The sequence below is a fragment of the Hesperophylax consimilis genome, chromosome 3 (assembly GCF_061612785.1).
Source record: "Hesperophylax consimilis isolate HC1 chromosome 3, BYU_Hcon_1.0, whole genome shotgun sequence".
Lineage (NCBI taxonomy): Eukaryota > Metazoa > Arthropoda > Insecta > Trichoptera > Limnephilidae > Hesperophylax > Hesperophylax consimilis.
In genome coordinates, this window is record NC_142838.1 from 17,712,490 (window position 1) to 17,738,928 (window position 26,439).

Genomic DNA, 26,439 nt, shown 5'->3' on the forward strand with positions numbered 1-26,439 from the left:
GACTGCTTTGATCTCGATGAATTCTGACATTGACGCGAGAAGCTGTAGTTTCAAATGATTTTCAACAGAATCGGTTCGATGACGTTTCAATACAATCTTGAACTGTGTGATGATTTTTGACAGAATCGATTTGTCAAAAAGATCGAGTAAAATCATCTACGATTCATCGATTGTGCCGATCGCTAGTGTCCATTGCTTAAATCTATGCATCTATGGCATATTTATGATCTATGGTGTCAGCGGGTATATCTATGGTCAGCTGTGTCAACGGCAGTCAACAGTGTCAATACCTGTTTTCTTGCATTTTTACGATTTTTTACAGTTCATAATTTAGTGCATTTCCGAGTATTAAAATGCCCAAGAATATTTTTTCATTAACTACTACTGTTAGAAATAGTTAAGATTAGCTTAAAAAGCGAACAAACTCTTTCCATAGATTAAAAAAATTAAATGGCGTACGGAGCTTTAGATTTTTTTTGCCATCAAGTGTGTTAAACTTCTAAATGTAGTGACATTTTACATGCATTTTACTAATCCCCTTTTCCACAAAATTCATTTGGATTGTATTCAGATGAAACAGTGCCGTTTTAATTGGCCGCATTATTTAAAAACAACACATATTTCTCTATGATGGCGGAAATTCAACATCCCGTGTTATGCTGCTTAAAGCCTCTAGACAGCGAATTTTCCGGCCATTCCGTGATTAAAGTTAATAATTCAAAGGTAATTGTTGTTCTGTTACTTTACGTCAATGCAAAACGATTCGATATTCAATGAATGTGCTTATTTGCAGTTTTCGATTGGACGGTCCCTGAACAACACAGAAGTGATAGCCTCTCTGAATATATCGCGCTCCCATTGCATACTGAAGCAGAATTCTGACTCTTCCTGGACCATCAGGGACACTAGCAGATGTGGAATCTTTGTGAACGAAAAGGAAATTACAAAGGATGAAGATGTTCCACTCAAAGATCAGGACATTATCCAATTTGACCACGGTGGTATATTTACTTATAAGTTTTGCTTTAAAAATGAAGAAGTAATGTCTCGAAAAAGAAAACATTCCAATTCCAGCTATGAAAATGTGGGTGGTCGAATCCAGGATGCAAAGGACAAGTTTGATTCCACTCAGACCATTGAAATGGAAAATATGGTAAAAAAATTGAACACTGCTAAACAAATACAAACTGAAATCATTAACGAAAAAAATACTTTAGAGCGAAGTCTCCAAGAAAAGATTCTCAACTTAGAAAACTTTTATGACAAGAAGATTCAAGACCTCAAAGGTCGGGAAGATGAAATTGAAGGGGAAAAAAATGTATTAGTAAAGCAAAGTATTGAAGAAAAACGCCAAATAGAAACAAGAATGAAAGAAGATATTCAACGGTTCGAGGTAATTATTTGAGTTTCATGTCCAGGGGTAAAGTACAATAACTTCGGGAGGTGATTTTATATGATAATAAAAGCAAGAAAGATAAGTGACTCGAAATTCCACTTTTTTTTATCATATAAACAATTGAACATTTTTGCCAGAAAACTACTTGAAAATTTTGGAATATAATTTTTTTTTTTTAAATCTCTTTTACTTGTAATATCATGTAGAATAATCCCCAAAATGGCGCTATTCAAATGATCCAATTATTATTATTGTTATTACAATGTCTGAATTATCTGTGACTTCAGTGATATGCACATCTATTCGCGTGCATGCTTTTAACTTCTCAAGTGCCAAAAGTACCTATTGGATACAAACAATTTGTATCCGTTGAGCGCGGATGTATCCATACGGATATCTGACATTAATACATTTTGTGGGGTTTTTACCTACTGTTTTAGGTTGCGAGAGTTCAGCGTTTCAAAGTTTAAAAGAGATAATATATGATTTATTATAAAATGTCATGGATGCGCTTTTATTCTGCAAACATTGGTAATACTTTGCAAAGGTTAACTAACTTCGTATTGACACAGATCTGTAATTTATTTCTAGGCAACTTTGTTGGAGCAAAAGATACATGAAAAGAAATTAGAAGAAGAAAACAATGCTCTTATTGAGCGTTTAAAAATGGAACGTGATGAGTTTCAGAAGCGTTTAGAGGAAGTCACCGTATCGAAGGAACGCAAATTAGAATGTCTAGAAAAACAATTGATTGAAAAAGAACAGGAACTTAAAGATGAAAGAGAACGGATGGAATCCTTGAGATATCAAGAAACCGAAGATTTAAAAACAGCTCGAGAAAAGGTATGCTACGGTTTAGATGCTGCTTTCGGTAAACAGTTTGACTTTATATACAGGGTGGCTTGCGGCATTTACGTTTTTTGAAAAAACATAACATAGGGTATTTGATAATATACGGTTTTTAAATTTGATATTACTAAGGTATTAGGCAAAAGTTGTCCTCCTTGGGCCGCATACTCGAGAAGCCTTTTTTGGAAGTTTTTTTGCACTCTTTCAGCTTGGCTTGACTTAAAATGCCCAGGGTGACATAATGTTTCTGAGCAGAGTGCCTGGGAGATAGGAGGATAGACACATTTTCTGAACCCTTGCATGCATGTACCCACCGTAGGGTGAATAGATTGCCCGGAAGGAATACGACCGCGGAGGGGAACTCTTCACCTTAAACAGAAAGCCCGCTGCACTGCGACGATCAAGTGCGCGTGTGAAAAGTAGGCCTCTACCGAAAAAGCTACCCCCTTTGGTCTTCAGGGCGCCCTTTTCAAGACTCAAGTGCGGCGTGCCACTCTGTACATACATTATTGTATAATATCACAATCAAGTAATTCTTTGCTCTTTTATTTGAAGGAACTTAATGATCTTAGAGAGAAGATGGCAGCTGATCAGGAAAACAAACTGAAACATATTGAATCTTTAAAAATACAAATGGAAATGCAGGAACATTTCACTAAAGAGAACAGAGAATTGGCTGAAAAAGAATTTCAAAATCAGATTGAAAAATTAAAAAGAGAAGCATACGAAATGAATGAGCAGGTTGGCATTTTTTCTCTTGTATTTTATTTTTATACTGCTTTATTCTCTGAAGGCCAAAATAGTCCCGATCGCTTACTGTGCGTTCATTCCATTGTATACATTTCCAGGGTGATATATAGTTTTGTGTTGTATCAAATATTATATAAATTCTTTCCGTTACAAGCTTGCAGCCCGCAATGCTGCAGTAGAATTGGCAAGGAGAGAGGCCGAAGAGAAGTTAGAACATGAAAGAAGATTTCTTGAAGAACGCCTCTGTGAAAAGGAAAGAGAAAAAGAGCAGCTGCAGGAATTACTACTGGAAAAAAGCAAACAGTCTGAGCAGGATATTCAAAATTTACAGGTTAGTGTAAATGCAGTTGGTATGGCCATCTTTTTGAAATGCGTAATTATTTTAATGATAAAATCTCTTATTTTATAATTAAAATAATTTATTTTGTTAAATTGTCTTCTCTGTGAGGGGAGCTACATACATTTGCAGAATTAATGTGTAGATGGGGCGGTAATCAAACTAAAATACCCCTATCAAAGCTCTAAATTAATTATTTTTAATTATTGTTTTGTACATTTTTGTGTTCTTTGTTAAAATTGCTTCAAATTACTGCTTTCAACGAGCGAAAAGAATATATATATTTTATTGTAATTATTAACCTAAGCTATCTTTACACAAGATTTTCATAGTTATCCCAAAGCGGGGATCGGTACACAAATTAATTTTTAGATGGAGGTAGTAGCGAGTTGTTTATGAACGAGTCACAATTGAACTAGCTCTTTTTGATGAGCCATATTTGTACGTCTCCCAGATAAACGTACCACGGCTCAATTGAACAGCAACTTTTTTTAATCAGGAGATATTTTAGAAAATGACATCGATGTCAATAAAGCTCGATATCCATCACATGACTAGACCTTTGGTGGCGCAAAGAGGAGGACGGAACGTAAACGATGTCGAATTGGTGTATGGAATATAAGAGGAGGAATGGAAGGAAAGATGAATGAATTGTGTGATACAATGTAATATGTACAACATATTATTTATAAAGTGCAATAACTAAGTAAAAGTCAATACACTAGACTAAACAAGAATCGCTTTTAATAAATCTGCCTATTTCTGACTGTCCTAAAACAGGTAATCTCCTAGTTGGACAGCCAAAGATCACTGTAATATGTCATGTTTTTAAAAAAATAATAAATAATAAATAATAATGGTGAGCAAATGTTTGGACACACTTTGTAAAATAGAGTATGAAAAAAGGGAGAGCTACAATGCAGCATAATGATAGTCTCGTCATTTGGTCTGGGAGACCAGATACGGAGAGGGCTTGTCAGGGTGGTGCAGTGCTACTGTCTCCCAGAATGGTTGAATGTACGTTGCAGTATGAATGTGTAAGTCTGAGAATAATGTGGATCAGATTCAAAATCGGTTTGACAAGGGTGTTTCTTGTTATATGCTATGCCACTGTTAATTCTGAAAGTGACAAAGTGAAAGATGATTTTTGGACTGGTGTGAATGATGTAATGAGATAATACTAAAAAATATGAATGAAAGGATTATAATGGCAGGCAATTTGTTTAGGTGGGTGGGAATTAGACGTGACGGATTTGATTCGGCTTTTGGTATGTTTGGGGATAAAAGAACGAATGACGACATTAACAGAATACTTGAAGTATGGTTAGAGTGGAACCTGTTTGTGTCGAATATTTTCTTCGATCATATAGATTTCCTCTTTCCCACCAATATACGTGGGAAAGAGGAAATGAGAGGTCAATTATTGATTTTGTAGTAATTGACTCTAGGATGAGAGCTGTTACCGAGGACACAAGGGTTTTCAGAAAGGCTGAGGTTGAAACTACCACTTTCTGGTAGTGTTGACAGTAAACCTCTTTCACGGTTGGCACTCTAAAGTGAAAACGGTATTAACTCCAACAAGAGTAAAAATAGAAAAACTGCAATATGATAATATGAGAATTAAATATGTGAATTGTGCAGAGATGAGATTGAATGAGAAGGAAATGGACAGTCTAAGCGTAGACGAAACATGGAACCACATAAAAGTGAGTCTTTGTAAATCTGCTAGAAAGGTGTGTGGAATAAGTACGCAAGGTAGGAAGAAAGGTGATGCATGGTGGGATGATGAGATTAAAGCACTGGTCTCAGAGAAGAAGAAAGCACGGTTGTGTCTGTCAGCGGCTGGCAGTGCTTCTAGCGAAGAGAGTGATTGATCGAAATAAGTGTAAGGGATGCAAGAAAAGAGTAAAAGTTGGAGTGAAAGACCAAAAGAAATGCCTGGAAGATGGAATCAAAATGACAGACCACTTCCAAGAAAACATTAAACTGTTTTGGAAGGAAGTCAAAAGGTCCCGGAGTGGTCCAGAAAACGGAAGCATGAAAGTGATAAAATCGAAAGATGGGAAAATGTTGACGAATGAGGAAGAAATAAAAGAGAGATGGATGAAGTATTTTGTCTTCAAAAGCGACTCGAGTGGCAGTGATTGATGAGCAGCGAATCAGATATGAACGATGATGGGGTGAATGTTACCGAAATCAGAATGGATGAGATAAAAAGATCGATTAAATGTGTGAAGAATGGTAAGGCTTTCGGTTTCGACAATATTGCTTCTGAATGTTTTAAAGAAGATAGCAATATAATTCTCGCATGGTTGTCCAATCTTTTTAACCAATCTTTAAAGGAGGGTTACAACCCTTTAGATTGGAGAAGGGCTGTGATCATGCCGTTATACAAAGGTAAAGAGTCATGTATGGAATGTGGCAATCATAGGTCTATTAGCCAGCTAAGCTCAGTTGGCAAGCTGTACGGTAGAATTTTGATTGACAGGGTAAGAAAGGAAACAAAGGATAAAATATGGGATGTGCAAGGTGCTTTTATGAGTGGAAGGGGGTGCATGGACCAGATCTTCTCATTGTTTATGCTCACTGACCTTTGTAGATCTACAAAAAGCATACGACCGAGTCGACAGGAAAAAAATATGGAATGTGTTGTCCATATATGGAGTGAATACGAGTCTCACAAAATAAATCTTAAATGTTTATGATAAGCTTTTTTTATTCATTTTTTTTCATGTTTGAAATTAAAATAATGCGCTTTTTATATATCAAAGTAATATATATAAATCTTAAAGGTAATTTTATCTAGTTTCTAAAATGGTATTTGTTTTTACAACATCTTCATAATGAACAAAAATATAGAACATTTAAAATACCTTGGAAAAATTCCGAAATTTAATGAGAAATTATTATTATTTGAAGTTTACATAAAAGATAAACAACAGATTTGACTGGATAAGCAATTTATAATAATAAGAACAAAATAACACAACTAAACATTTATGTAGCGCAGTTTTGTGTTATTTCACTTCAAGTGTGCTTTAATCTTATGTATTTTTCCATTTTATATCAGTTTCTACATTAAATTTCAATTAGTAAGGTTTTCACATACACGGTCGTTTATCAATTGAATAAAATTTTCACCAAGTTTTTTAGTTATACCGAATATGTAAAACAATGATAGCTGCTGCCAAATATTGTGCCCCAAACTGGACGAAAATCAGTATAAAACTAGAACAATTCCTATTTTCCATACCGAAACCATATGGAAAGATGTAGTGCATGGAATCTTTCCGAAAAAAAAGTCATGTAAAACTATTTGTACATATGATCGCTTTGCGAATCCTAATATAATTTGAATTTGGCTTATATTTCTACACAAAAATCAAGGACACAGTATTGATACAGTGGCAGGGAGAAGATTTAGTTCCTTGTATAATTGATACAGTGGCAGGGAGAAGATTTAGTTCCTTGTATAATTGATACAGTGGCAGGGAGAAGATTTAGTTCCTTGTATAATTGATACAGTGGCAGGGAGAAGATTTAGTTCCTTGTATAATTGATACAGTGGCAGGGAGAAGATTTAGTTCCTTGTATAATTGATACAGTGGCAGGGAGAAGATTTAGTTCCTTGTATAATTGATACAGTGGCAGGGAGAAGATTTAGTTCCTTGTATAATTGATACAGTGGCAGGGAGAAGATTTAGTTCCTTGTATAATTGATACAGTGGCAGGGAGAAGATTTAGTTCCTTGTATAATTGATACAGTGGCAGGGAGAAGATTTAGTTCCTTGTATAATTGATACAGTGGCAGGGAGAAGATTTAGTTCCTTGTATAATTGACTCATTGTAGGTCATCACTTTCGGTAATTAGTTTGTTCTTGTGTTATTTCAGCGAGAATTGGTTGAGAAAGGAGCCAAGGTCCAAGAGCAAGTAGAACTAGAGAAGGGACTCCTCATCTCACTTCTCAACCAAGAAACAGAGACCTGTAATACCACCATCAGGCAAATGGAACACGAGCTAGAAGTGGTTGATATAAATTATTTTCCATCTATTCATTATAAAGAGGATAGATGATTTTATATGTATGTACTCGTTTCCCAACACTTCTCAACTTCTTTTTCCTTCCTTTTTAGGTAACTTCGAAAATGAATAGTGTTCAAGAAATTATCAACCTTAAAAAAAGTCAACCTACTGCTGTCATTGATCTCACTACCGATGCCTGTAACATTCCGTCAACTTCAGGATTTGCAGCTCAGATGTTAATTGCCAGCGAAGAAAGGGCTCAAGTGCTAGATAACGTCAACAAGATCATGGAATCAGAACTGCAATGCTCCATCTGTGCCGATCTCATTATTGAAGCCACTGCCCTGAATTGTTCCCATACATTCTGTAAGCACTGCATAGACACTTGGAAGCGGAAGAAAAAAGAGTGCCCTGTCTGCAGGTTAAATCCTTTAATATTTTTCAATGTTTGTGTTTTTCTATCACCAAATTAAAAGTTTTGGGTGTCAATGAATCATTGATCTACTTAATACATTACTTCATAAAATCAGAAATTTCCCTAACTCTTATTTTGAATTTCAGAGCCAAAATAAAGTCAGAGTGCCGCAGCATAGTACTGGATTCCTTCATTGAGAAAATGGTGGACAGCATGGATGCCAGCGTAAAAGAAAAGCGGAAACAAACATTGGTGGAAAGACAAAGTAAGCTCATATATATTATCTATTACATTCATTTCTAAAAGCTTCAAATTCAATGTATTAGAATTAGATTTATAGCAGGTCCACATTTAATAACTTACATAACACTTACCTGAGAGTCCATTTTAAATTAAATTTTATTGTTATTGTTTTGTATCAGGGGTGCACAGACCTTTTAAGAGGAGGGGCGCATAAACCGTCAGGAGGGGGCTAGGGGAGGGGGGGGGGGAGCATTATCATTATCACATTATCAATATCACATTATCAATAAAGCATTATCACAGATTACCATTATTTAAAATATGATGAAGATTGTCATCGTTTTGTAGATCAATACGCTCCAGCTGAGCACATTTTCAACCACAATTCCAAAGGGGTTATCAACCCTTCCACACTTGAGGGGGGTAATACACATCCCCTAAATGAGTGTTTTGTGTAATTTCTAAGTTGTTTTATACATCACATAATTATTTTTAAAACTTGGTAGTTGACTACTTTAAAAATACTACATACCTTTAAATATTTTTGATTTTTTAAGATATCTATAATATCTATCCAATTCCGACGATATTACTACCCCCAACTAGCCATGAGTGCAGATTTGAGTTACGCTCGATTTTGTACTCTCTTTTACCATTTTGCATTACTGATTGACTGTTGGGCAAAGATGGGCGACGTCTGGTTAAAACGGTAGGTTTTAAAAAAATAGTAACTAATATCTGAGTGTTACTAGAAAGGGAAAAAAGAGTATCAAGAGACACGATCACTCCGCGTTATATGGGAAACCTACCTTTGGGTAATCCGTGGTTTTTACCTTTAGGTGCGTAAAGGTTAAATAAATCTATTATGGACTGGATATTTTAATCAGCATTTCTTGGAAAATTCTTTTAAGAATTGATAATACAATAAAAGATATAATTAATAGTTAGATTTAGTTTGCATTGAAAATAAGAAATATGACAATATGTATAGAAATGCGGTCTGTGCATCCCTGTTTTATAATGTATTATAATTAGGCTGCTTCTAAGTGGCACTTTTTAAAATTTCAATGGGGAACCCTCTAAGTTCACGTAAAGGGCACATAATATCCTCTTAAGTTTAAACATAAAACATATTTAGAAACTTTATGCCGATAGATGGCGTTATTTTCAATTTTTTTTGAATAAAACACTTTTAACATGTAATGCTTTTGAATAATGAGATGAACTGCAGTTCTACGTATTTATTTTTATAGTTGTTTTTTTCCGATATAGCTCAATTATTTAGAGATCGTAACACTAACACACCCAATTTTTTTTTCCCTAAATTCGCACATGTGTTTGTGTAGAAAAAATTTATTACCCAACCAAACGTATAACCAAACGTCTAAATGTATTTGCCAAAAATAATCCATCTTAAAGTTCTTATCCCGTAACCTGGAGCTAACTGGGATACGACACAAGGATCAGTAAATTAAACCACACCCGGGGAGGTTGCCTGATTTATAAAAAGCGTCAGGTTTTTAAATATTTTTACCTACAAGTCCCGGTGACGGTGAAATTTCATGGACTTTCGGAATGCTCCCGAGGTATCTAAAATGTACTAATGTTTCTTATTTTTGAAGTTGTCATAAAAAGAAATACCACTTTTAAAACAAGATAAAATTATCTTTGAAATAAATATTGACAATTCTAAAAAATAATTTTTTCATATCAAACATGAAAATGTTAACTTACTGGGACATTTTGACTCTAAACGTCGATAATTTTTAAAGAATTTGATATTTAAAAAACTTATTCCTTTTGTGTACGGAGTTAGTAAGAAAACTGTTAGCTCTCTTTTTATGCCGTTTATACAATTAAAAATATATAAATATTTTTTTAACTTTCAACTGTCAATGAACAAAACCCGCCAATTTGTAGTCATATGATTTTATCCATGTAATTATGTATAAATATTTGAGATACACTGAGAAGAATAATTATTTATAGCATTATAGAAAAAAATATAAAAATACTTTTATAATGAATGAACACCCCCCGGTCAGATCTGTCCTTCAGAGCCTCTAATGGAATATGATGTTTGTGGCTATTAATGTCCTTCCGAGGCTTGAATGGTTAACAGGGGCCCATAGTGTGCATGCTGGCATTAATTAGACCCTTTTCTTCCCTGCTTTCTATACGATTTTGCTTGCGGCAGTTATTGTTGAGCCGGCCGCCTACTTACTGCTTCGTTCGCGAGTCGAGCAATATCGGCAGATGCCCCCCCCCCTGCACCCACTTTGCAAGGATCATAACTCTGGGACTCTGTATAATGATAATATACAGGTACCTCAATGTCCTCAATCATTATAACAGGTGTATCAGGAACGAATGCAAGACTATAATGTTAGTATCGTAGATATATATCATGCCCTTGACGTGATTTTTCATAAAAATGACGCTATACAAATTATCCTATTATTATTATAGCGCACTTGAGATGATTTAAAAAAAATTGATTTCGAAAAATTATCCTTGATGGTTTGAGCACGTAGAGCGAATGAATGGAGAAAAAAGTGTCAGGAGAATATATGACGCAACAGTGAAGGGTACCCTGAGGAAGACATGGTACGATCAAGTGAATCAAGTAAATTGTCATGTCGAGAGTCAGAATAATAGAAGAGTAAATATCTGTGAATGTAAATAAGCAAGATGTGTGTACAAAAAAATAAATATGTGTACGAGAAGGAGAGCAGTAATGAACAGGAACTAGGTTGTAAATTAGAATCGACAGCAATGATGATCGATATACCCTGATGGAATCAATAAACTGCACAAGTTTTTTTAGTTGTGCTCTAACTTTCTCTAGCACATATTTTTGTATAGGCTTCATTCTACTGCTTGTATTAACATACTTTGATCGGGTTATTTTTTCGCCGGCTGACCGCTGAAAACGGGCGAAAATAAAGGTCCCGCGCGAATTAGTTTAATTTGTTTTAAATCGCTATATCTTCGAAAATAATGGAAATATTTCAATAAAATTTTCTACATACTAACTCAGCATACCCAAGCTATAAAATTTCTAGCCGAAAACCAAGTATTATTTCTAATGCAACATAATAAATCGAAAACAAAGTCATTGTTCAGTCATTAGGGTTCAATTTTTTAAGTATAAACTAGGTTTCAATTTTATAAAATTACAAATTATTATATTTTCACCAAGCCCAAATCATTATAAAAACAAAAACAATTGCCACTTCTCTAGTATCGTCAGAGTAACACATTATTACCCATTGAAATACCATGTGTGCAATTGCCCCTCGCACGGTACAGCGGACCAAAACCATCGGAACGTGCTAATAATATTGGTTATTTTTTCAAATGAAATTTAAAATAATCACTTAGCGTAGAATGCTTCTCGTATTGCTCACATATTGTTTATTTTTTTCACCATACACTATTAGGTTTAAGTTTTTAATCACCTTTATATAATCAGTTATAGTTTACGTCTAAAAATTGTTCATCTAATATTTCCTTGTACTTCCTCCATATCACTTTCTTCAGAATCACTGAACTGTAATGGCATCACTGACATTCTTCTCGTACAAGGAATTTCTTAACTTCCACTAGATTCTTCTCTTTCACTAAGAATTCAGGCAAATAATTACTAGAACAGGCAGATAAATTATCTGCGACGATTTCGTTATCACTTTCGTAATTTTCAGAATCCATTTTGAAAGGTTTGAAAAAGCAAATATAAATATTATCTCCTCGGAACACAACCGTAGGACAATTTGCTTTTTAAAAACTGGCACGCACTTGTAAATATTTATTATGGTCCGCCTAACTGTGTTTGCCGATACCTGCTGTTTTTAAATGCTCGACACTCTCCGTTCGCTCGCACCTAGGAGTTGAGTGGGTGCGGAACAGAGATAGAAAGATTTGTTTCGGGTTTCATGGTCATAAAAACCCTGGTTCCAGGAATTGAATTATTAGAATAACAGAATATGTTATCTAAATTACTTATTTCGTTGATCTTCAAACGCAATACCTATCAAGTGCCAGGTGTTCAATAATATAGGCCATTTTAGTTGAAATATCGATGTACACAAAAGACTCCAAGATAAATACAAAAAAAAGACTTGCATTGCAAATTGTTAATTATGTACATATAGTTGGGACCTTTATAAAGAGATTGGTATATAATGTTCATATAAAAACATCAGATAATTTCTTCTTTTCTGCCATTGAAATGAGGCGGGCGCAGAAGGTAGAACTACCCTTCCCGACGTTAAGCATCAATCGACCGAACGGGTAGAATTACTCTTCCCGATTAAAGTGTGTTAAAAAAAAAATATATTTGTTGCAAAAAACGAGATTTACTATTGCAATAGGAAATGGAGATCATTGTAATACCTGCATCAAGCGCCCCTGAGGTGATATCTCATAAAAGCGGCGCTATACCATTTGTCGAATAAAAATACTTTCTTTTGATATATTTTTTAAATGGAGTACTGAGTACATATTAAAATAATAAATAAACAGTATAACATTGAAAGTGTTAAGAATTGGACCACCACATAACGGTAATTTTGATTGTAAATCAACTCCCCTATCACCCCACTTCGTTTGATCCATAAGCTTAAACATCTCTAAATAGTATAAAACAATATCGCTTTCCGCGTCTGTCTGCTTGTGCACTTAGTTCTTCTAACCTACAAGTTTCCAATTTCTTCCGGAAGGTTTATATATATAATACACGCATATTATATTTAGGGGAAGTAGAGAAAGTTTGATGTTTTGTAATCAAGTCATAAAAAAACATTTTCAGGCGCTTACATAGCTAACGCTGGCTAAACCTTATGAAATATATCAAAATAATGTACCTACTATGGAATTGTATATCTTAAAAAGGCCTACAGAAAAGTCTGCGATGGTATGTCTATCTCCTGAGGATAACCCCCAGCAACACCGGGTACACGTCAGCTAGTCTTGTATAAGAAAAAAATATGTATTAAATTTAGAAACAAATTTAATAAAAAATCTTTTTAATTTTTTATAATAAGGTTAAACACATTAAGAGGGTGCCATATTGAAATTTAGAAAAGTGTCACCATGAAGCAACCTGGTATATACTGTATACTATTTAATTATTTGGGGAAAATCCTGTTATCCAAGTGAATATTCAAACAAAGAAATAGAAAAGTGATTTTTGTTTATACTTGTATGTATTATTATATAAATATGTAGCAACATAAAACATTAAAACTTATGCCCAATGAGGAATTCCAGTGAAAAATATTATAACAGTCCGGTCTGGCTCTGACGTTATTAGAAACCAACCGAGATGCCATTGTGGATAAATGAACAACTATGTTTTTATATTTAAAAAATGAGATGATTTAGTTTCAAGATTCCGGCATAAGTTGGATGGTGAATATTATTTTAAAAAGTTGATTGGACTTTCTCATTGGGGACTTAATGGCTCGATTGTGGGGTTTTGTTGACTTTTCCAACTACAATTTTCATTTAGAAAAGTACATCATAATTTGAATAAGTTCATGGCTATTAGGGTTTGTTTTGTGAATTTTCCATATATATGCAATTTGCATTTAGAAGTACATTATATTAAGAATAAGTTAAGGGATCTTTGGGTTTTGCTGACTTTTCTATACAGGGTGTATCGGCACGTACCCGACAAACTTTAACCATGTTAAAGCCATTTTGCTGTCCGGTAACGTTTTTTTTTAATTAACCACTGTTTTATCCTTTGTCAAAGTTTGAAAACCCATCTGGCAACATTTTATTCGAGTTTCGTTGAATAATGCACGCTTTTACAATCACAACGAAATGAAACAATGAAACCATTCGTCTCATTTTTAACTATTATTATTTAGTGTGTAGGATAGAGCGAAGACGCTTTTCGACACACTTGCTAATAACAGCTGTTAAACACGAGAAGCAATGCCAATGACAGTGACGGAGTGTGGAAATTATTTATTATGAAAAAAATGTGCTAAGGAATAGCTGGTTAAAGTTTGTCGGGTACGTGCCGATACACCCTGTATACAATTTACATTTAGAAGTACATCATAATAAGAATAAGGTAATGGCTCTTTGGGTTTGTTTTGCTGATTTCTCCATAAACAATTTGCATTTAGATGTATGTAGGAACATAATATGAATAAGATTAATGAAGTTGCAGTATGAATTTGAATTGAAGGAAGCCATTAGGAATTAGTACTGTACGCAACAGTGGTAGTTTATCGGCTGAACTGTTTTCAGAAATGGAAAATATCCCAACTCATGACAGCTCGGGCTCGGCAGCACGCAGAAACAGGTTCATTCATTACTTTATTAATTGTAAATCTAATATGACCTAACAATATTATATTTTCTAATAAGCTCCACAAAAAAATGGACCTCTAAAAACATGCTAGAAACTCTCATTGGGTTTAAAACATTTTTGTTGTTTCAGAGTATATTCACTGTTCAATGATATAGATAATAATTTAATGATAATTCTGAAAGCAGTTCAGTAGAGTTTATAAAAATTTTACCCCCGCTACAGTATTAATACAGTGTGTGAAAATTTTATTTTTATTGCATTTTATATTTAATAATATTTACCTCATTTTGTGCACATAATCTTTTTGGTATTGAAGAGATTTTTTTTTACTTATTAATAAATGCATTTTGTTTGATTGATATCTCCATTGAAATGTGCGAAAAAGAAGTGGAATATTATCTTTTGATACGCTATAACTTTTGATATATATTAGATCCCATGGCCTAATACCTCTAGTGCGCCGAGGGTAAAATTCCCACAAAGTATTGTTTTCAGATTATCAATTGGAAACGCCGGCGCTCAACTGATATTCAAAATTATTGTTGAATCTGAACATTTTAATTGGAGTCATATGCAACTTTTGAGAACCCTGAGAGAAGGAAAAAAAACATTATCTCTTATCTGGTGGTTTATGGTCTAAATCATTGGAAGTTCAACATTAAAGCGTTTTTGAATAAAGAATTTCGCCTTTTCGTGAGCAGTTTTTCTTCTTCATTGAAAATATGGAGTCACATCATTTCAAAAGTTGGTTTGGAGAGGGTAGGTATTAGATATGAAAATAAAATAATAGAACGAGAATAAGTACATGATCATATTTGTGACAGGGTTTATTTTTCTAAAATACAGTTTGAACACCTCACATAGTAAAAAAATTCAACTCCATAGTAAACAAATCCACCAATAGGAAATAGGCCCGGCGGTCCTTGAGTGCAGATTCCAGAACGCAATGAAGCTTAAAAAACCTATTGGATATTTCAAACAACATACATTCTGTTTCAAATGGTGCTGGTACGTATCTCAGCGTTGCTGGACTACTGGAATCGTTACTTTATGATGATTACCGAATGGTTTTGGGTGACATATCTGCGCTGAGCGTGTGGGTTACGGACTGAGGCACGTACATACACAGATTTGTTCACCTTTATAATAATATGCGGGTCACAATATTAGTATACAGATTTTATTTGTTTCTGCACTTCAAGAATTATTTGGTGTTTAATAGCATTAAAAAATCACGAACTGTGATTTTCGTACTTAAAATTATTTTCTTTAATGCAACTCATTACACAAGGTGTCCGGAGGTAACTGTACTAACTTCGGGATATTATTCCTAAGCCACAAATGTATTAGGACGGATTGTTTCAAGTCACTAGTGTAGTAGGCATTTTTTATTATTTTGTTACGTTTATGTTTAAACTTCGTATGCAAATAACTAATTCTTTTCGAAACAGTCTTCTAGATCTCATCATCATCAGTCTTTTAAAATGACATATGACTCCTTATATTCTATTTTTTTTTTTTTTTTTTTTTTTTTTTTTTTTTACAGTAATACCGCACAAGAGTCCCAACTGCTCCCGTCTGGAGCCAGTGAGACTATGGCATCCCCAATTGGGGTATGTTGTGAGGCTGAGGGTATTGGGGAGGGGAGGGAGATGGGGAAGAGGAAGGTGGGGAAGTACCTGGCTATTCAGATCTGGTCACCAAACACGGCTAAAGCCATTTCAAGCAACGTTTCAATTCTGAATGGTGGTCTTACACCAGGGCGATACTGAGAGTATCTTCCACTCTGGAACGTGCCGCAAATATACTATATATTATTTTAAATTAATTAATTGTGAAATAACACAAATTAATCAAATAAAATTTATTTGCGCACGCCGGGTTCGAACCCGCGACCTTCGGATCTGTAGTCAAAAGCGTATACCACTAGACCACGCCGGCCAAATACGGCTATGCAGAAGAAAAGATGCTCAAAAAAAGCTGATATTCTTTCCTTTTTTAAATCTCTTTAGTTTTAAACCCACAATGATTTAGATCATGAATCCCCACTGCTTAAGATACCTACAATATTACAGCTTTACGCACTTAACTATGCTGGTGGCCAAAATAGGAACAATGAATGAAATTTTTAAAATAAATTAATTTTGAATATCTATGACACCCCGACGACAAAAATAAGTTTGTAGATCTGTATTAGATGCTTTTCTGATATCTAAGCCATTAAAAAAAAAATTAGAAATTTTTCATTCATTTTCGTCATTAAATTTATCCACTATTCTTCCTAAAAGTTAGGTTCTATATACATGGTTACGCCATTACGCATTATACATTAATTTACACATACATCTCATGCACACATATATACATACATGCAACCACTGTACTGAGATAATATTGTTGTCCCTTGTCCTACCTTCATTCTATTCCCGCACCTTTTCTGTGCACATTTCAATCAGTCTGTTACAATAACCCGCACTGCATCATTAACTATAAACCGCCTCTGCGTGAGATCTTACCATAGATTAAATCGCTAGCTGAACTATATTCATGAACTGTTTTACCTACATACAATTTACATCCACGCCCGTTTTGTGCAAAACCGCTTTGTGTTCAGTGCCACCGCTGTGAGGAAGTAAACGAGTGCCCCTTTTCTTAATGAAATTTCTTCCTTATACATACAACATATTATTGTCTTATGTGCAGCGGTAATTACACTAACATTCAAGGTCCTTCAACAAACATTTTTTACACTCCTTAAAAAATATACCATAACACCTTTTACACACCAATACATGTGCATATTTTTTAATGTTTCTGGCTTTCACTCTTCGAGGGCTGTTTTGGCCATCGTTTAGATTCAGTTCAGATTGGATTTTGTCCAATTTCTACACCCACAATTTATTCAAAATGTCCTCCAGATGACGGAAAAGTACAAGGTATTATTTAGTTTGATGTGGCATGACTTAGCTAGATGTGTTTCTAATTCCATCAATTTGATGATCATCAAAAAATCCAAACCATCCCGTTAAATGCAGATTCACTGTTTGTTTCAGCTTTTTATCATGTTGTGATTAGTTTTCAAGCAAAAAAGTCATGACCAAACATTAGAATTTAAAGGAGAACCTTAAAAATAAATAATGTCTCAAATTCAGAGTCTGGCTGATCATCAATTTGTTAATGTGATGAACTTTAAAACCCCTCAACCTTAAATGAGGTTCTTTAATTTCAAGTGGTGAGAGTTCAGAGCCCTCCGACGACGGCAGCTACTTGTACGACAGCGACGAACAATCCGATGGACCTACTGGTTACAGCTATGGGTTTCGCCGGTGGAATTTTGCCCAGTGGAGTGATGTCGAGTCTGATGGCTCTTCGGGGTCGGGGGGCAGCTAGCAGGAGGCCCCATAGGGCCCCCACGCAGCACTACCGGGCCAATCAATCCCGCGCCATCATGATCCCCCCCTCCTACATACCCCCTCTGGATCAGCTCCCTCAGCCCCCCCCACCACCAGCAGTAAGTAATACAACTAACGCAAAAAGTTTCTCTTTTCGTATGTTATTAATAGGTATCGGATTATATGCATTTGCAAGGCGTACTGCATATTTGAGCCTTTTTGGTCATTAATGCGTATTTCTGGTTTTTTCCTCGTCAATTTATATATTTCAGTAATTTTATTCTTCAAATGCGATCTGTTAAAATGAAAGATAAATCTTATTTTTAAGTTATACTTTATGTATAAGTTTTATCTTTCATTGTATTGTATGGGAATTACTATATTATTATTTGTGTCATTATAATGTCATCTTTCACTGAATTATTTGTGGAATTGTAGGGTTCAGCACGTGGGCAAGGGGCGGCCCGGGGCATAATGTATAAGTTTTATCTTTCATTGTATTGGAATTACTCTAATATTATTTGTGTCATTATAATGTCATCTTTCACTTTATGTATAAGTTTTATCTTTCATTGTATTGTATGGGAATTACTTTATTATTATTTGTCATTATAATGTCATCTTTCACTGAATTGTTTGTGGAATTGTAGGGTTCAGCACGCGGGCGAGGGGCGGCCCGGGGCAGGCGAGCGCAGCGCCGGGGCACTCAGTGAGTCTTTCTACACCAGTAGTATGAAAGCTTTGACTACCTTCCTTGCAGAGCGGTAAGTCCTTTAGGTCATGTTTTTGGCATTGTATTGGAGTCCAGCGCGTGGCCCGAACCGGGGCAGGCGAGCAGGGATTTGAACTCTAGTGTATTGAGTTATATAAATAGAGTCTACATTCCTTGCAAAATCGGTGTAAAATATTGTTCCCAAATGGGAAGTAGGAAGGGTGCTGTGGCGACTCTATGTCACCCGAATCCTTTCGACTGCGAACTAACTCAACGAAGCACCATGGCTCGGAGCACTTGAGTTACAATTTCAAGCGCTGCTTGAGTTTTTTAACATCATATAGCCTATTTACACGACTATTAATTGTGGTAAAATCCTAATTACATCAGGTTATACCATTGCTTTTTCTATCTTTTCCAGAACGATTTGTGCAATAGGTATCTTAGCATAGGTGTAGGTATTTTGCATTGATCCTTGGAGACCCGGTGAGTGCTTGTAACCTACTGAAGGTCATGATGCCAATTGGCTCAACGTTGTTGCCCATATTTTGAAGGCTGATGTTTACTCCATATATAATTTTTTACAACTGTTAAAAAGAATGTGACCTAACTGGGGTACCCCGTTTTAAGGTCACATTGTACATGGTTATTTGTGTGAATTATCAATTCGCTCAAGTTGTTTTATGTTAGTTTTTGTAGGAGTTTCAAAATATAGCTAGAAGTAAATTCTGTACCCGAGAAGCATACGGATGCAAGTCCAAAATTTGAAGAAATGAGTTTTTGATGAAGACATGAAGTAAATTATCATGTTCATTAGTGGCAGAAAGATGATAGCCCTATCTTGAATATTTATGGTATTTTCAAAAATATTATAAGGATGCAAGAACCATTAGCACATTCACACCGTAGAAGCATAAAGATGTACATTGGACTTGCATCTTTCTGCCTCTAACATTACTACGCTTTCCATGGAAGTAAACATTCGAATGTAGACTCAAGTCCATTTTGCGTCCTTCTGCCTCTAATTTCTATGTTTTCTGTGGAACTAAACAGAACAATCCCAGTGCTCTCATCATTATTTATTGCATTCCTGCAATAAATAATGATGAAAAAGAGTATTTCCGTGTATGAATGTATGACGAGGCTCAAGAAACAGAATTCTTCTTAAAAGACTGATGGAAACATAGGTGGTGATATTATTATTGAAGACCTGACCATGTCACTTATTTATTTATTTACTTACATTTACCTTACCTCATCATTATACTACTGAATGGACTATATAGGGATGGAAAACAGGTGGCAAATGAAGTAGCTTCTTGCCTCTTAAAGTGGATATACAGCGATATGGGGAATAATGTTGAAGAAATAACCGTATGGTCTGACAACTGTGCAGGTCAAAATAGAAATATAACAATAGCCATATCCTACGTATGGCAGGTTTTATAAAAAATTAAAAACCTCAAGATCATTCATCTTAAATTTTTATTACCTGGAAGTAGACTCTGTCCATTCAGCGATTGAAAGGGCAAAAAAAAACTACCCAATTCCAAATATTTTACCGCACGACAAAAAAAATTAACGGGAACAATTCATCAGATATTGCAAAACTAATAATCAGTACATTGTACACTCAATGAACTTAGAAAATTTCAAATATTTAAATTCCCTTTAAAACTGGTTCACAATCACCTTTTGTATATCGAAAGAAGAATATGAATGGTAAGGATTTCCTAATATCAACGGTTTTATGGCTACGAGCTGACGTAAATGTGTCGGGGATGCTACTGTATAAAAATGGTTTACAGGAAACTGAATTTAAATATTATTATATTAGAAGAAAAGGGAGAGGTGTTTTGAGCGGTGACCGGATAAATCATCAAAATGATAATTCATGATAATTTCCCATTTTTAAAAAGTTATATAAAGTCATGAAAAGTGATGGTAAAGTGAAGAACAAAATCTCTATTAACTGGGTTAAGTGGGTTAGGTTAGGTTTAATTTATTTTTTTCATCGTTTCTAATGACTTTATATCACTTTTTAAAGGTGTGTTGAATTGTCGATTTATCATGGAACCGTTTTGAGCACCCCGGAGGTATTGCCCCAGGTAAATACAATTCCAATCGCATTAAATACACCAAATTTTGGTGTCCTACAAAAGATGTTACAGTGGGTACCAGAGCCACTGCACTTTTTTTACACTTATTTTTTTTAATCTTTTTTTTCTCTGTCAGATGACGAAGATATGGAAAATACCAATAATTTGTAAAAATAATTATAATTAAATAAAAAAATATATAAATAAAATAGATATTTATATATACCGGTTATATACTTATTATTTTACTTCCAAATGAAATTTCAACATTGATCTATTTTATTTATATTTATATTTACCTATAAATATCCATTTGATTTTTTATTTATATTTACCTAGTAAATATAAATATCTATTTTATTTATAGGGAAATATAAATATAAATAAAATAGATATTTATATTTACCTGTCATATAGTTATTATTTTACTTCCAAGCAGTGGCGGCTCGTGAATTTTGGGTTACTAGAGTGCTAATCTTACAAAAAATGGCTTAATTGATGTTGTTGTAGCTGAATTAATTTTTTTTTTTTTTTAGATAAATTGATTTTTTGTATGAAGATTTTCAGGAATTCCGTGCGGCGCACGGCTATACTGAAATTTCCTGAAAATCTTCATACAAAAAATCGATTTTCAAAAAAAAATAAAAAATCGTTTTCAGCTATAAAAACATCAGAAATGCCATTTTTTATATTATTACCACTCTAGTACACCCAAAAGTCACGAGCCGCCACTGCTTCCAAGTGAAGTTTTCAACATTGATCCCTTTATAATATACCATGTGTCATACCAAAATATTCAATATCATTTTGAAGCAGAAGGACTCAAGTCCACAATGCTTTTTTTAAAACATTTTTTTTAGGCTTTGCATATAAAATATTTTATTTTATTTTCTCATTTTCGATACAAAATTAATTGATTCAATAGGATAAAAAATAAAAATCAATTATCATGAATATCCGCAGAAGTTATGAGACCAAACTTACAGAAAAAAAAGTATTTTGGCTCTCCTGAACATTTAGCTTTTTGGACTTGCATCCGTATGCTTCTCGGGTACAGAATTATAAACCGAAATAATAACAAAAACAACATTACAAGAAAAACATATAGTGGAAAAACATACAGAAGAAAAACATAATATTGATTTTTGTTAGGTCGCATCATTTTATCTATGTTCTACCTTCCCGTGTCTATAATCCATATCTTAATACTTCTTTTGAAGTCGGTTATTTTTTTAATGGTTTTTATTGCAAGAGGGAGGACATTAAATAGTTTTATGTATAGAGAAATGTTGCACATTTCATGGCCCAAAAGTCATATTAATTGTATTTTGGTTGGTCACAAACTCAAATCGATTCACAAGATCCTCATTGCAACATACATTTTATGTTGCAAATCGACTCGAGTTTGTGTGTGCAAAGTTATCCTGGTTTTAAAATGCATAAATTAAAATATCTTTTGAAAATAATTGTTTTAGAGACAGTGAACTGGCCCATAATGATATAATAAAAGAACTTGAATAGAACCGTCACAGAACTTAAAAATCAACTTTTAAATTTGATGAATTGTTCAAATTCTCTGAAACAACCTATGTCTGTAGGGGTTCTCTAGGGGACAAGTATAATTTTCAAAATTGCCGTTTGTACTATGAGGACTGGTTTTAGAATGGAATCGTGTGAAGTTCCCCATCCGATAAGACTATATAATACCTCAATGGTTTTAGGTGCAACTTGTGCAGGGTTAATAAACTAAAATATTTGTATGAAAAAACATACACTTAGTAAGACACCACTTTATTTTTGAATTAATAACAATAGCCAACCGGGTTTCGCTTGTCCCAAGCTTCATCAGGACTAAATATCAACTAAAGCAAATTAGATACAGGCACATATAAATATAGGTAAATGAAAACAATGAGTGAAAGAGATACAAAACAGATAGAAAGAGATGCAAATAGAAAATGTGGAGACAAATTATTAAGGATGATGAGGAGGGTGGGGGGGGAAGGAAATAACAGTTTCAGCGGCGGAATAAATTTAATATGGGACTATCAGATAAATTAATTTGGTTATTTATTATATTTAAATTATTATTAACTGCTTTTTTTATTTCAAGGGCTTCTAAGTTGTTTAATCTAATTCCAGATCCATTTTTATGCAATATTTTAGTTCCCGAGATTTTATCGAATGAATGATTAGATTCTATTAAATGATTCGCGAATTCTGAAAAGGCATTATTGTTTAAACATCGTAAATGTTCTTTTACTCTTAAGTTGACATTCCGGGCCGTTTTTCCGATATAAAAAGCAGAACAATCATTACAATTAAGTTTATATATGCCCGAGTGGCTTAGTTTGTCGTCTTTTTGAATTAATAACAATAGCCAACCGGGTTTCGCTTGTCCCAAGCTTCATCAGGACTAAATATCAACTAAAGCAAATTAGATACAGGCACATATAAATATAGGTAAATGAAAACAATGAGTGAAAGAGATACAAAACAGATAGAAAGAGATGCAAATAGAAAATGTGGAGACAAATTATTAAGGATGATGAGGAGGGTGGGGGGGGAAGGAAATAACAGTTTCAGCGGCGGAATAAATTTAATATGGGACTATCAGATAAATTAATTTGGTTATTTATTATATTTAAATTATTATTAACTGCTTTTTTTATTTCAAGGGCTTCTAAGTTGTTTAATCTAATTCCAGACGTCTTAAAGACGACAAACTAAGCCACTCGGGTCTTAAAGACGACAAACTAAGCCACTCGGGCATATATAAACTTAATTGTAATGATTGTTCTGCTTTTTATATCGGAAAAACGGCCCGGAATGTCAACTTAAGAGTAAAAGAACATTTACGATGTTTAAACAATAATGCCTTTTCAGAATTCGCGAATCATTTAATAGAATCTAATCATTCATTCGATAAAATCTCGGGAACTAAAATATTGCATAAAAATGGATCTGGAATTAGATTAAACAACTTAGAAGCCCTTGAAATAAAAAAAGCAGTTAATAATAATTTAAATATAATAAATAACCAAATTAATTTATCTGATAGTTCCATATTAAATTTATTCCGCCGCTGAAACTGTTATTTCCTTCCCCCCCCACCCTCCTCATCATCCTTAATAATTTGTCTCCACATTTTCTATTTGCATCTCTTTCTATCTGTTTTGTATCTCTTTCACTCATTGTTTTCATTTACCTATATTTATATGTGCCTGTATCTAATTTGCTTTAGTTGATATTTAGTCCTGATGAAGCTTGGGACAAGCGAAACCCGGTTGGCTATTGTTATTAATTCAAAAATAAAGTGGTGTCTTACTAAGTGTATGTTTTTTCATTCAATATGTCACACCCCAAAGTATTTGCTTCCTTCGAAAATAAAATATTTGTTTTCTTTGCTTTCAGATCCCATATCAGTTAAGCCACCCGAAAGTTTCAAGTTAATGACATTGAATAGAGTGCTCCGATCTGATTTGTATTGCCATGCTATATTTTGATAAATATCCAAATATGTAGTTTTTGTAAGTTGTGCCAAGTATTTATTTGTATTTCTAGACCACCTTCTATTTAAAAAATGTGCATAAAAATTTACAAGGATAACAATTAATATATTCTTTGAAGATGAAGTTAATACTAATAAATCTAAATGAAACAAGTACAAGACACCAGGTACCGTCCGTCCATATATGCTGTTGATGCTCCGCATCCCTTGCATTTTAGAGTAAAAAGATTTGGATTTCTAGCCGTAAACAGCAATACTGCAATTTAAATATTTCTACAGCGACCTTAATGTGATTTATTTACAAAAACGGCGCTGTAAAAAATCATACAAATATTATTATTTTAAGACATTGTGCATATTATCGTCCCGTTTCTGTGTACGCACAACGAATGACACGATACAAACAGCGCCGGTGAGTGTAAATACACATACATTCTCAAATACTGTGAAATGCGTAAAACACACAATACTGTGGTGTGGAAGCGATTTTTTAAATGTCTTCCCAAATACTAGAACATATATTCTTTACGCGCATGCGCACTGAGACTCGCAAGCCAATATCTTCGTCAACATTATACTATATTACTGATAGCATCCAACGTACAAAAAACGTTCTTAATGCTAATATGTATAGTGCACAGAATCACATACTGTATTACTAATCCATTGATTATTCTTAGTGCGTGTGTATGCGCACGCTGCTTTGACAGTTTGCTTTGAGCTTGAATACTGAAGTCGAATTCTTATTGAATATTATCAACCTGCGATTTACTTTTTAATCATAATTTAAATAAATAAAAATGAACACCCAAAATAAGATGGATACTTCGCCAACGTGTTCTTACGCTGTAAATGATAATAGTGAATTGTGTGGTTGTATAATTGAATCATTAATGCGAAAAATTTTGCTGGCCGTGTGTAATATTTTGTAATGAAAACAATACAAATGTGTGGAATAAGCATGGATTTAACGACCGTGTCATCGACGACTTCATGAAGAAGGAGCGTCGAATCGACCTCAGGTTTAAGTGAATGAAAACTCAAGTTTGTCATGGTTTTTTTATTTGTTTATTTTTCATTTATACGAATAACACATTTATGATATTTTGTATCGGTAATTATTGAGTTATAGAGCTTAATGCATTTATGGAGATAATTTTAGACGGTACCTAATAGTATCTTGTTCGTGGGCTAGCATCTAGATGTGCATATTAGATATCAAGTACGTAGTAAGTACGAGTATAAACATTTGATGTCCGGCATCCCTTCTACAAAAAGTCACCGACCGCCACTGCAAGACGCAGAAATCGAACCCAGGATCTCTTGTCTTACCGGGACAGGCGTCTTTACCAACATAACAATGGTCAAGTTGGTTAAGACACCTGTCACGGTATCTTTATCTTTTTCTTTTTCTGTGTCTTGTACTGTTTCATATTTCGTTAAGACTTATTAGTATTATCTTCTTTTTCAATGATATATTATTTTGATGGCTATAATCTTCAAAATAAGTTAAAAAAGTAAAAGTTATTTCTGAATAAATATATTCTTACAATGATGAAAAAAATCAACCTGTAAAAAAGTGTTTTTTTCAAGTACCTGTAATACATCTATTTTTAATTTTCGACCTAGTTGCGTTATCTCTTGGGCTGGTTAGTAGCCAATTTCAAAGAAGAATTTTTTTTTTTGGTTTGACCGAGGATTGAACCTTTCTCCCCAGGGACTGGCTCTTAAACTGCTGTGAACTTTGAAAATGTCTTTTAAAACCTAAAAAAAAAATGGTTTGACTGAGGATTGAAATTTCTCCAGAGGGACTGGAGTCAACCGCACCAAATCCCAATTGGGTAGGACCGACATTTATTTTATACATTAACTTCTGTATTGTCATCCGATTTCTGAGATATCATATATGTCTGCGTGTGTATTCGTGATTGCCAACAAAAGTTGATAGAACGCATTGTCATCGACAACGAGTCTATCTGCCGAGTTTCAGCTCGATCGGATGTCGGGAAGTGGGTCAATTTCCACTTCCAAGATTTGCATTCATTCCTGAAAACAATTATGAAATTCTATTTAATTTAAAAATAGTGTCACACGATACACACTTACACATTATCATACATGTATTTATCTAATATGATTCTCTAAATACACTATTTTTTAATTTTTTTTTATTAATATGTAATTTTATCTAATTTTCAGAGCAGTTGTGTTTCAGTATTTTATATTAATTCCCTGTAAATATGACAAGAGTCACAAATATAATAAATTATGTATTCTCATATTGAGATTGATGTTAACTTTTATTTTATGTCAGTCAAGAAAATCTTGTACTGTTATGTTTTTTGTAATAATAATTTTCGACTACCATGTTATACTAATTTAA

General features: G+C 34.0%; 1 protein-coding gene across 3 annotated transcripts; it reads left to right on the forward strand.

The window, feature by feature from the left end:
* The first annotated feature begins 246 nt into the window (after positions 1-246).
* Positions 247-26,439, forward strand: LOC149425060 (uncharacterized). 3 transcript variants are annotated; one of them, XM_089648792.1, is made up of 11 exons: positions 247-723; positions 794-1,393; positions 1,988-2,239; positions 2,801-2,986; positions 3,150-3,326; positions 7,225-7,359; positions 7,467-7,777; positions 7,918-8,036; positions 17,573-17,853; positions 18,385-18,498; positions 23,960-26,430. In XM_089648792.1, the coding sequence occupies exons 1-10, from the start codon at positions 628-630 to the stop codon at positions 18,445-18,447; spliced, it is 2,220 nt and encodes a 739-aa protein (XP_089504918.1). In that variant the 5' UTR covers positions 247-627; the 3' UTR covers positions 18,448-18,498; positions 23,960-26,430. The 3 variants fall into 3 exon arrangements, with proteins under 3 accessions (XP_089504918.1, XP_089504925.1, XP_089504934.1); XM_089648799.1 differs by lacking the exon at positions 23,960-26,430 and adding an exon at positions 14,279-14,333; XM_089648808.1 differs by lacking the exons at positions 247-723; positions 794-1,393 and having other exon boundaries at positions 2,137-2,267; positions 23,960-26,439.